General features: G+C 46.1%; 1 protein-coding gene across 1 annotated transcript in view; it reads left to right on the forward strand.

Moving 5' to 3' along the window:
• Nucleotides 1-9,972: 9,972 nt before the first annotated feature.
• LOC101754681 (WAT1-related protein At1g68170) overlaps nucleotides 9,973-13,086 on the forward strand; it is a 5,252-nt gene continuing 2,138 nt past the window's right edge. The window contains exons 1-4 of the mRNA XM_004959720.1: nucleotides 9,973-10,223; nucleotides 12,009-12,071; nucleotides 12,444-12,560; nucleotides 12,649-12,892. Coding sequence (XP_004959777.1) covers nucleotides 9,973-10,223; nucleotides 12,009-12,071; nucleotides 12,444-12,560; nucleotides 12,649-12,892 — 675 coding nt within the window. The remainder of the gene's footprint in view (nucleotides 10,224-12,008; nucleotides 12,072-12,443; nucleotides 12,561-12,648; nucleotides 12,893-13,086) is intronic.

Raw genomic sequence — 13,086 nt, forward strand, 5'->3', positions numbered from 1 at the left:
CTATTGGCCTTTGTCTTTCTCTGGTTCGTCGCTTATTCTGAGATTTATCCAATTATGCTCCATTTAGTTCAATTTCCTGCAAAAACACAATATGCTCCAAAATAAATTGCATATGCGAAAATGGGGTTATTTTAGGTGCCAAGTAGCGGGTTAGTACAAGAATATGTATGCAAACACCACTTAAATGTCAGCAAAAGTGTATCAATAACGAGCATCAACAAGCCTCTCGTACTTAAACCTTGCTCGTCCTCGAGCAAGTCCAGGATACTTGCTTAATCAAGAAATCAGCTTTGTCCTTCGATGCCATCCCTACACTCAGTTATAAATAACAAAACACATTGCTCTCTTAAGTATTTAGCATTTAAAGTTCAAGTTGTGACCGGCTACTTTTTCATCATGGAAGATAGACTTGCAATGAAGAACATGCCACAATATAAATAAATACAATGCTCTTGAACTTAAGTGAACTTCAGACCATTATCTTGTTCCATCGTGAAGAGTTTTTCAAAAAGATGCAAATCCAACATAAGTGAAATTATTTTTGCAAAAGTTCATGAAAACACTCATCTCATCAAGTCACTCAAGCCTACACTAGATTATTTTCAACCTATTCTACTCATATATGAAAGTGGAAGGCTTATATGGAGCTTGGTGGGTAAAAATAATTCTAGCAAAACATTAGATCTAAAATATTGTCAAACTAAGAGAAAGATCTATTACAATTACTGAGACTTGTAAAAAAGGCCATGGAAAATAAATGTTGAAGAGGGAGAGGAATGAAAAACACACACATTTAGATAAGTGGACATGTGCAAGTGGCAAATGAATGATCCCAAGGCACAATTGAAACCCTCGTTATCGGATTGCACATGGTTGGGAAATGTATATGGATCAATCCTTAATCTTGAGAGCACCGAGAACTTTAATGAGGCTCAAAGAACTGAGGAGCATTTTATTCTTTTTCTCCTTTATTATATTTTTTCTTTTTCATTTCTTTTCATTTCTTTCTTCTTTCTTTCTTTTTCCTCATCATTTTTTTTCTTTTTGCTGCTTAGAACTTCTTGCAACATATTACTTTACTCAGCAGTAGTCAGAGATAATGCGATGACTCCTCCCCCATGCTTAGACGTTGCTCGTCCTCGAGCATGAAAAGGAAGAAAGATAAATTGCTGATGTAAGTATCAAAATCTTCGATATTCTGCAGAAAAAATTATTTTATTCTTCTAGAGGGACTTCCACGCTAAATTTCAAAGGGAACAAAGGGGGAAACACCTCAGGCCGATCGACCTAAGGGTGTCCAGGCCGATCAGCCTGGCCCTTCTAGCCTCTGTTTTCTTCACCTTTTATTCTCCATACTACATCTTGATTTTCTTGAAAAGGCACCGACTAATCTTCTGAATCTTTGTCGAAATATTTTTCCATACTCAATAATAGGTTATGGTCAAGGAGGTAGTCACAAAAATAATATATTTGGATTTAGAATGGATGCCTAGCAAGATTTGTGAGATTCCCAATGTAGAAATTCACAATGCTGGATAGAAAGGCTAGCAATAAGAAGTTTCCACAAAGGAGATGGCTAGCTTCTAAGTCTCATACAACAGAAATCAATCTTAATCCAACTCATCAAAATATAAGTTTGCAATCTAAAAGTTTCATCATGAAAGATCGTGCATGTATATAGGCTCTGGTAGGTAGAACTTTGCAAGAGATCCATAAATGTAGATAGCATATGGATTGATTTTAAATAAAAACAAATCATGTTATCAGGTCATCAGAAAACTTAAATCAAAAAGCAACATAGAGTTTGTGGGTCTAGAGTTTAGTCATTTAACCTCCACAATTAAAGCAGGTATTTAATCAATTTAAGTTCATTAAATAGAGAGCAATTAGTCAAGTCATATACAACATTGTGTAGGTAAAACAAAGCGGCAACCTTCATCATTTTTCCATAAGCAAAATTATACCAACATTATTAACATAGGTGACGGTGATCAAGATTTAAAGGAAACAAAAACTAGGTTGTACTCCTAGTAGCCATATTATTATCAAGAGATATACAAAGGTTGCATCGAGTCTATGGTTGAAGGTTTATATACATAGGCATTTTAGAAAGGGATAGACAAAGTAAGAATTTACCATCCTTTCAATGCTTGTGATGAAGTGCAACGTAGCCTCCCCCATGCTTAAACATTGTGCTTAGCATGGAAGAAGAAAAATAAGCATCTTTTGGCGACTGTGATCCTTGTATTCTTCGCTCGCCAAGTCCTCCCTATTGGTATTTCTTAATGTTCACGAATAAATCAACAAGCGCACGGATATACCATTGTAGCACTTCACCCGTGAGTATTCAGGGTATCGTATTTTCTCAGGTAACGAGATTGTAATGGTCTTGTAGCTAGTTCAACCCAAAGACAACAAGAGGTAGAATGGCCTAGGTAGCGAGGTTGTCTAAGGATACAGATTCTGAAGGAATAAACTCATTTACTAAATGTTTACTTTGAGGTACCGGTTCACACCTGGTCTACCAAGTGCGTTCGACCTTTAGCTCTACTTCGTACCTGAACGGGGAGGACTACAAAGGACGGATAGGGCTGTCACCACCTGCCACCTACCTTATTCCGAACCGTGGAGCAGGAGCAAAGAAAGGTAACCTCTAGCCTAGACACCACGTCTACACTATCGATTACTACTCAAGCATCGATCAGGATTGTCTGTCTTTATCAGGAATCCTCTACTAGAGCATTCACTACAAAAACGAATAATGAATCCGCAAGTGAATAATAACAAGAGTTTAGCCTTACCAAGAACTCACCACTGTAGATGAACTTGGATACTTACTTAAGTGGATCGTATCCAACAAGGTACAAGCCGAGGAAGGTTGCCAGCAAACCCGGCACTCCTCCTTCGAACTACATCCTCACTCTCTCCCTATCTTATGCTACCGAAGTAACTCTAGTGTGGAGTCCCTCTCTTCTCTTGTGTGGCTTGGTGGAACATAGTGTGGTGGTAGTGTGTGCTAAATGGAGGAGAGAGGTCCTTTTATATTGGATAAGTGCCTTGGGGGAGTGGAGGACCTCCTCTTAATCCTAGGAAATATTCTCCTCTATTCCCTCCTTCCCGTGTCCAGGTACATCTTCTACGCGCCAACCCCACACAACCGCCATAGGGAGATTCGGGGGGAGCGACACATGGAGGATGGGCATGGGACGAGCTAGGAGTGGTTCAACTGAACTGGGGGTTCGGTCGAACCCCCGGGGTCGCCCCTTGCACCACCTTTCATCCGAGACACTGTCCAGTGGGCCCTCAAGTGGGTTCACAGGGTTTGGTGCTAAGTTAGGTCGGTTTTCCCCTATTTTTAGGCCCATGGATCCGTGTGCTTCCCTCTGATTTGTCAAGGGTGTGTTTGTTTGTATCTTGAGTGTGTTTTGAGCACGTTTATCCAAGTGTAGTCGTGATCTCCTGTAAACAGCAATTCACCAAAGCTTGTGGAAATAGTTAGAATTAAACCCCTATCTCTAGTTTGATGTTTGTTATTTCACTGTTCTTTATAGGAATTGACGGTCATATTTTGGTAATAAGAACCGTCAACACTCCCCCATTCTTAGCATTGTGCTAGGTATGGATGAAGAAGATGAATCTTTTTGTGATTGTTGAAATCCTTGTTCTCAATGTCTAGAGCTTGTCTTTATGCTTCTTCACTTTTGTCACTTTTATTGTCCTTCAATTTCTTCTCTTTTCGTGAAAGCGCTTCACCGTGCCTGCAAAACAATTCAAGTACACATACTACCCCGAGGTGACTGTCGGGAGTAGAAACAATTTCTAATAGACCAAAGACATCCCTAGGAGCTTAACTTGTGGCATCGCTAATCCAGTAAAATAAAAATAAAAACCTAACGGATTATGCCCAAAAATCATGGGATACTTATTGTAGTACAACTCAGATTGCTTTCCGTGTAACAACCGACTAGGATTAGATCCTATCCGATTGTAACTCTAGGTCGTAAGCCTATATAAGGTGGCCAGGGACACCCCCCGAGGGGACTTTAACTCAACTCAACCTCAACTCTTTGCACCAGCAATCAACAATACGATCCACCAGAACACAGGACGTAGGGTATTACTCTCCAAAGGTCCGAACCTATCTAAACCTTGCGTCACTATGTTACTGTTGGGATGCAAATCTCAAAGAGACTCGAGCACAACAGATGGAATGAGAAAAACACTTGCGATCTTTTGAAAATCATTCGTCCCTTTATAGCGGGGTAGGGCTCCCCTCATATAGTGACTCGGAGGTCATTTTACATACCACAAATACCCTTCTTCACCTACTACATTCCTAGGATATACCGTATGCAAAGGTCTTTGGGGTAACGTGTACAAATTGAACTCTCTTACATAGTCACGCTTCTCACGCCTCCTTGCAGTCACGCTTCTCACGTCTTCTCGTAGTCACGCCTCTTACACCTCCTTGTAGTCATGCTTCTCACGCCTTTGAGTCTTTAACCTCGGGACTTCTTTCGCGCGTCAGCCCAAACCTTCAGCCTTGCATCCTTGACCTCATGTTGAGGAGACCTCCTTGACCTCGTGTTGAGGAGACCTCCTTGACCTCGTCTCTCCAACCTCGAGTACGAGGCAAGGCACCCACTTCGCAGCTCAATCCTGACCCTGAGTAGAAAATATAGCGAAAAGCTCAGTGCTCAAGATTAGCTTCGAGTGCTCAAGGGTAAGTTAATTTATATCTTAGCCATCGACAAATCATCTTTAGCCTCGAAGTCGAAATGACAAAGAAGATGCGAGGTTAGCGTAGTTTACACACTTGTTTAGAGCCTGCGAGGTTAAGTGAGTTTTGTCCATTGATCTTCATCTTGCGAGGTTAGCTAGCTTTTGCCGATGAACATCGCTCGAGGTTGCTCGGTTTTTGGGCGATCCCCAACAGTTACCATTCAAGTTCTTGGTCTTACGATCTCCTCCGCCTACAAATCTACCACTTGGATAACCCCCTGGTGGACTGTCGGTCACTAAATCCGACACACACCGTAAAGGAATCTGAACAAGTGGGTTTAAACATAGATCTACAGAGCCAACAAAATCCATCTAGGTGAGGTTCGGTGGAGATGATGAGCATACCTTAACTGTTAACCCAATGGAGAGCTGCTGATAATGTGCCAACAATAGGATTGGAGCCATCTTCTCACTCATCTATATCAATCAATTGAGTCAATGAGTTACATATATACTCCCTTCGTTTTGATTTTTATCGGTACATAGATGTTTGTGTGCAATTAAATATAATATATGTCTAGATGCATATAAACATCTATAAATTAAAAAAAATTAAAATGACCTACAATTTGAAATGGAGCTTCAGGACGAACTATTCACCTTCAGTACGTAACCCTTCAGTTTATAAGGCCACTAATTTATGAGTTTCATAACAACTTTAACTCACCTTCCTAACTTGCATTTTTTTAACAAGTCCTGTGGCAAAATTTTCACAGAAAAATAATTATCTTGGAATTTTTTTAGCTGGCTTGCAAAAATTTAGCACGTAATTCTTAATTTCTAGTCATATGAACTTTTTTTTTAACTCAAGGTTAACCCCCATTTCCATTACGGAGCAATGTTGCCTCCAATGCTACCGCCGACCGGGGTAGCAAAGTTCATTATCCCATATTACTGCTTTACAGTCGTTGTGTTAAGAGTTCATCAGTCCATGCCAGGATAGATAGAGTTCATGCTATTTACATTGAAAATGTAGAGTCTGGAATATCTCTATTTTTTCACCATATAAAAATGGTGGAATTCACGCCTACGACATAAAGAGCTCGGGCTAAATCCGCTGTCATTGCTGATATGGACACGGACTAGGTTTGCAGTTTCCAATAAGCTCGGACAATCAGAGCAGAGATCGGGCTAACCCGTCGACGTGCCGCAAACAAAAAGCTTGCGCGGTATACACCGTCCGAACTCGGCGGCGTTTTGTCCCCTTTTGCTCAAGAATTCGGCTTCGATTTTTTTTTCTTTCTTTCGCATTTCGGAATCGGCACACATTGGATTCGAATGGCGAAGCGCTGAGCAAGATCTCGCGGTGCTAAGGCGGCCACCATGGCGGCGGGGGCGGGCGTCGCCGCCAATCCGCCACCATCCGCCCTCACAGTCACGTCGTCTTGGGTTGCGAAGCGCGCACGCGGGGCACGGCGCCGGCGTCACGTCCCGACGCGCTGCTGGACGGACCTGACGTACGGACTAGCAGGCGTCATCGCCGAGCACGCGCTCGCCCACGACGTTTCGGACTACATGAGCTTCCGGACCGTGTGCCGCGAGTGGCGGCGGGGCACCGAGGACGACGCCCTTCGACCGCACGGATGCCTGGACCGTCGCTTCCACCCGCGCCGGTGGATCATGCTCCGTGAGGCCGCGCCGCCGGCCCCGGCCGCCACCGCCGCCGCTTCCTGAACGTCTCCACCGGCCAGTGCGTCCAGACGGAGCTCCCGGAGCTCGACGGCCAGCACCTGCTCGGCGCCACCACGGAGGGCCTCCTCGTCCTGCACGACGAGTCCACATACATGGTCCGCGTGCTGAACCCGATCACGCGGCAGGTGGCCGAGCTCCCGTCGTCATACCCGCTGCTGCCCCCGGAGACGCGAACAAAAATCTCCGAGGACGGGCTCGCTTACGGGTTCAAGGTCACCGGCCTCGGGCTCGCCGGCGACTCCACGGTCGCGCTCTGTGTGTTTGACCCGACGATGCTTGTCGTCGCCAGGCCTTGCGACGACCGCTGGACACTGGTTGACGGCGAGCAATGGTTCTACTCCGCCATGTCCTTCTCAGGCCGCTTCTACTGTGTCAACGCCAAGGCCGTCATGGCGTTGGAGACAGCCACGGCCAACCTGCCGCCACGGCTGGTGGTGGCTGCCGAGGTGACATTTCGGGTGTCTCTGGTGTGCAGGGACTCCGTGCACCTGGTGGAGAGCGACGGGAGGCTGCTGCTGCTCCGTCGCAAGCTGGCGACGCGGGTGGAGCTCTCCACCTACTTTTGGCTGAGGGAGTACAAGGTTTTTGCAGTGGATCTCGCCACGAGGAAAACGGTGGACGTCCCCGACCTCGGCGGGAGTGCTGTGTTCCTCGGCAAAACGCGCGCGCTGTCCGTCTCCCCACTCGTGTTCCCGTCGATCCAGGCAGACAGAATCTACCCGGCTGCCAACATGTGGGAGAAGATGGAGAAGGGAGTTGGCTCCTACAGTCTCCTCAACGGAAGGATTGAACGTTGCAGAGTTAGGATAATTGGTAGGTCTACGGATGATGATCTCGATGAAATTGATGGTGGCTGGACGCGGCCATGTGGTATTGATGACTACCTGTCCTGGTATGTTTCTGGTAAATGCAACGAGATTGAAGAAATCTAACCGGGACAAAATCTCGGTTAGAACTGAGCACATTTGCAATCAACTTGGTCAAATCATTTTCTTTGTTTATATGGTCGCTTTTTCGTCATTATTATGTCTGTGTTCTTTACGAGATTATCTGTGACATTACTGATTTCACACATGTTTGACGATCAATATTAAATCTGGATGCAAGTATAAAAAAAAAATCGTGATGCTACGAAGACTAATGCTGCACACGCAACTAGAGCTAGTAAAACATGTCCTGGATTTAAGATGCCTTTATCATGCATCTTTGCAGTTGCACTTGGCTTCTGATTTTTTGCAGCGCTTCGGCTGTAGTTGCAGGCCCAAGCAGCCAAGCTACAGCTAGCCGAACGGCTGCCCAAGTGCCCCTAAGCTTTGCCTTCTGGTGCGTGGCTGCAATTGTTAAGGATTGTCTTTGTAATACTCGAGTATTTGAGAGTCTATCTACACTTAAATTTTCTGGACCGTTGGATCAGATTTGGATTGCTCTGATCTACTCCCTCTCCCACCTTATCTTTTTCCCGACGCCCCATCCCCAGCCCGACACCCAGTCTCATCCCGATGCCGGTCCTTGCCCCCACCGCCCTCTTCTCCCCATTCGACTCCAGCGGCGCCCCCACCACCACCCCCCACTTCTCTCTCCGGCTCATTCTCTCGCGTCTTCTTCTTGAAGTCCAGTGGAGCTCCCTTGCCGCCACCGGTTCCCTCCCCGACTCTGGCGGCGCAACGTCGCCTCCATCGCCGCCTACCACCGCGGCCGACGCTAACTTGTCGGACTCCTGCGCCCCCGCCTCTCCCGTCGCCCACCAGGGGTCTTCCACCACCTGGCTCCGGTGGCGTCCTTTGTCGGTGTTTAAACCCGGCAACCTACCGAGGGGGGTGCCCGAGATAGTGTTTTGGTTAGTGGAGCCCGTCAAGATCAGGAACTTGAAGGTAAACGTAGACACACGATTTAGACAGGTTCGGGCCACTAAATTGCGTAATACCCTACGCCCCGTGTGTTGGTTGGATTGAATTGCTTTGGAGGGGGTCTTTACCTCGCCTTATATTGCCGGGATTAGGGTTACATGTCGGTTGGTTACAAGAATACTAGTCGGATACTAGTCGGATACGACTAGAGGAGTTCTATTCTTATTACAACGAGTACTTTTCTAATCCTCGACTAGTTCCTGTCTTTCCATGTAGACTACGCTGTCCTGCACCATGGTCTTCATGTCAGATGCGTCTCAGTGTCCAGCCTCAAATTTAGGACTGTCCAAACCTTCTGGTGGATCCATAGATGTACGTACGACACCCTCACCGCCTTTACTTCCCCGTTGTCTCTCCCGCCTCCACTGCCGGCCGACGAGCCGCCCCGGAACTCCCTCTAGGCCCGCGGACACAGGTAACCTCCAACCCCAACCCCGAAACCCAAATCCGAAAAGCTTGCCGGTGAGCCCTCCATTACTGGAGTAGAAGAAGTAAAGCAACGTGCCACTACTAGGGAAATGGCTTTTAGTACCGGTTGGGAATCTCCTTTAGTACCAATTTCACAACTGGTACTACTAGTTCGGTACTAAAGGGGGACCTTTAGTACCGGTTGAAATAACTTGTGCTAAAGGGGTATTAAAAATAATAAAAAAGAAATCGCCCCGCCGCCCTCCGCCCGCCCCCTCCCGCCGCCCACCTCTGCTCGGCCCCGCCGCCCCCTCCCTCCCGCGGCCGCCACCCCTGCCCGCCTGCCCGCTGCCGCTCCCGCCGCTCGCAGTTGCCGCCGCCGCCTCACCTCGCCCCGCCGCCGCTCCTCAGTGCCGGTGAGGGGCAAGCGGAGGGGGGCAGGGGAGGGGAGGCAGAGGAGGAGAGGAAGTGTGGGTGCTGTGAGAGAGATTGAGGAGGGGGGACGGGATAAGACTGTTGTGCAGGTAGGCTCCGGGGGGGAGGGATAAGATGGCGGACGAAAGTTATAGTACCGAGTGGGAGCTACACCTGGTACTAATGTGCCTTAGGGCCTTTAGTATCGACCTCCACCTGGTACTAATGGGTGAACTTTAGTATCGGGTGGAGCTCTCACCCGGTACTAAAGGGGGTCACGAGAAGCTCCTCAGGAACTATCCGTTAGGCCCGGTACTAATGCTCACATTAGTACTGGGCTAAAATGCAACCGGTACTGAGCCTCGGACGAAGACTAAGTTTTCCTTGATTGGTCCAAAAATCGAGTGTGGAAGCTTCTCAAAACACTTAGCATGATTTAGCTTTCCCTATTGCTAATGGCTGGCTGCAGCTATTTAGGCTGCTGCAGCTGCAGGCCTGCAGCACATCTCGCATCCATGTCTACACCCACCCCATCTCCCCTGCTGAACTCATCTCGTACGCGTGCGTTCTCACCCTTCTCTTGTTCGCTTTCGTGCCATTCATTTGCTCCTATATATACACGTACGGGGGCTCAACTTCTGGCATCCTCTTCGGCTCTTGCTCCATCCCGTCGGCATCGTCTGTTCACAGCTCCAGCCTCCAGAAAACCAACCTTGCATTGCTTCTTAGCCGGCGGGGACGAGTCGAGGAAGCCGGGAGAGACAGCGTAATGGAGGCAAGAGTGGCGCCGGAGACCGTGAAGAAGCCAACTGCAGCGATCAGCAAGACGCTGCCGTCGTGGGCGGCGTTGGAGACGGCGATGATGCCGCTGGGCATGATTCTGGTGCAGGTGTTCACGATGGTGACGCTGCTCATCTGCAAGCTGGCCCTCAACGCCGGCATGCGCCCCTTCGTCTTCCTCGTCTATCGCAACCTCATAGCCGCGGCCGCCATCGCGCCGCTTGCCCTCATCTTCGAAAGGTGCGCACGTACACGTACTAAAGCCTACAGCTACACGCCCACTTTCTTGTACTGTACGTTGCTTCGATACTTTTGTTTCTGTATATATGCCTGGTGATTTTTTGTTCAAGTTTGTACTAGTTACTATCATTTTCACTGTGGGTGATCAATGTTTTCGTGGTTAACCTTACCACCAGCAAGGCATAACTAGTGCAAGAACAAGAAAAGTTTTGTAGTCAAATTTCAGAATCTGCAACCAATATGTATCAATGCTATTGCTAACTCGGTTATCAGAAGAAAAAACTCATTTTATAAGAACAAGCTAATTTGCTTATGAAGGTTTCAAAACTTTCCTAGGACTCATCACTCGTGGAAAGAATGATCTGGATAATTCTTCTTATGTTTCTTTCTTCATCTCACCCTCTGCTATCTTCCTAACACCCGTGAAATGTAAGATCTAGAAAGCATAACTTCAGGTCAATGAAAAAAATTACTTTTAATTTTTTAGCCATTATTCATCCCAGCATCTAATAGCACACATGGTATTGCAATTTGGTTAGATGGTAGTAGTTATTGTGACTGTGAGATAAGAAACTTTTTGGCAATTGAAAATTCGCAATGATCTTTCTCTATTCTTCTGTCGTTTTCTCTATGAGCAAGACATCACAGTCATCATAGGCCGGTGACGAACAAGAACCAGGGTGCAATGGATACCGTGATATGCTTACATCAGAGTAGATTGCTACTGTAAAAAGGTTCATTTGCATTTCTGTACTAGTGTACTACTGAAGTACTGCATCGATCCAGTAGTTACTATTGTTCTTGCATGCACAGTTGGCCGATGTCAACAACAATTTGATCTGAGGTTGTCTGATCCTCAATCCAAGGGACAGCAACTGATACTACCTGCTGACTCGCAAATGTAATTCATTTGCAACTTGCTGCAAACCTCCAGACTGTTCACTTCTCCAATTGCCTGCTGATTCGACGAGATGGGAAAAACTCAGCCATTTTGTCAGCATTTTTGTCTTTTCAGAGTAAGCTAGTATGGCTCACTAACAACTCCCTGAAGAAATACAATAGATGGCTCATTGCCAACCTGGGACTGCCTAGCAGTATTAGGAGGTTAGAGGTAGAAGAAGAAATGGTCATCAGCAAAGTGTCTCTAAAAAAAGAAGAGATGGTGCTGTAAATGTATCTCTGTCAAAGTGTCATCAGCATCTCATTTCACGGCTGCAGAAACGCCCTTCTCGCGTGCTGGAGGGGGCCATGAGATCACCTCTGTTGACTGACTGCACCTCTGCTTACACAATGCAAAACGACAGCCAATCATTCCGTAACCCTGTTTGGGCCGTAACACATGCTGAATTAATAACACTCAAAGAGGCTAGTGCAGCTACTCCAATGGTATGACAACTGACAAGTTCAATACATTGACCTGCTAATCTCCTCCTAAGTTGGTGATGTCCCTACTGATTTGACCCTGAATTACCAAAGTTCCTTACCTAAATATCGATATCTACTTTCTTTCTCAAAATAATGAATTATTGTTATTGTTCTTATATATAATTTACAATGACTTTATGTTGAAGAACGGTTGTAATTATGTTCCTATAGTTTTCTTCAAAATCCTGAACTCCGCTTTCTTAGGCACAAGAGTGGCTTCTTTTCTCCAAAATTATGTTTAAAAATTGATACATGCCATCCATACATATTTGCCAATAATATCGTGTCGTTTACAATCCTCTTGAAGTATAAATCATCTCATCATAAATTGCGGAGTTTATTATTGCCATTGTTTTCCAGGGAAATGTGGAAAAAGGTTAGCTTGGTTGTATGGGGTTGGATTTCCATAAATGCTGCACTCGGGTGAGCACTTTCTCACTATCTTAACCTCTTATTCAGTCATACTTTGTCATTGAGCAAATACTAGATGTGCTACTCAACATTTTGGGTTTCTATAAATTTTTTAATTTGAAATGAAATCACATTTGCATTAAAAATTGGAAAAGCAAAAATAAAAATGAAAATTAGAGAGATAGGGAGGCTATCTGTGAGGAGGACGCCTCATCATCACTAACAATTTAATATACTGTTGTAAGTATAGAGAACAATCTATCAGACAGTTTATATTGTTGAAATATGCACTCTAGCTAGACCTTTATTAACACAAAGGAAAAAACACTGAATGTTGAAATCTGTACACTAGCCCTTTATGACAAAAAGAAATGTCTCGTGTAGAATCGTCCTGGCAATGGGATTGTACTACCACGGCCTGCGTGCCACCAGCGCCGCGTACTCAGTCAACTTCCTCAACCTAATCCCCATCATCACCTTCATCATCGCCATCATGCTCCGGTATTTGATCTAAGCTTGAAACCACAGACACTGTAATTCACACAGAAACGGCTGTGATTGTTATATTTGCACGAGCGATTTGTTCCAGGGCGGAGAAGCTGATCCTCACGAAGCGGCCTGGCAAGATGAAGCTCTTGGGCACATTGTTGTGCGTCTGCGGGGCCATGGTCGTTAGCCTGTTCAAAGGCCGACGGCTGCACCTCTGGGCTACTCGCCTACTGAGATCCCAGGCGGCGGCAACAAGCCCCACTGGCCTTCACCACGGCATGGTCGCCGGTACACTGTTCTTGTGCGGAAGCTGTCTGAGCTACGCTTTATGGTTCATCGTGCAGGTGCTCGTTATTCGGCTCATTCTGAAGAAGTGTTTTATGTGGAGTCCATGAATATGGTGACTTAGTAGGGGTGGGTGTGTCCACCCCTACTAAGTCACCATATTCATGGACTCCACATTAAAACACTTCTTCAGAATGAGCCGAATAACGAGCACCTGCACGAATGAACCATAAAGCGTAGCTCAGACAGCTTC

Source organism: Setaria italica, chromosome II (assembly GCF_000263155.2).
Source record: "Setaria italica strain Yugu1 chromosome II, Setaria_italica_v2.0, whole genome shotgun sequence".
In the NCBI taxonomy this organism is placed as follows: Eukaryota; Viridiplantae; Streptophyta; class Magnoliopsida; order Poales; family Poaceae; genus Setaria; species Setaria italica.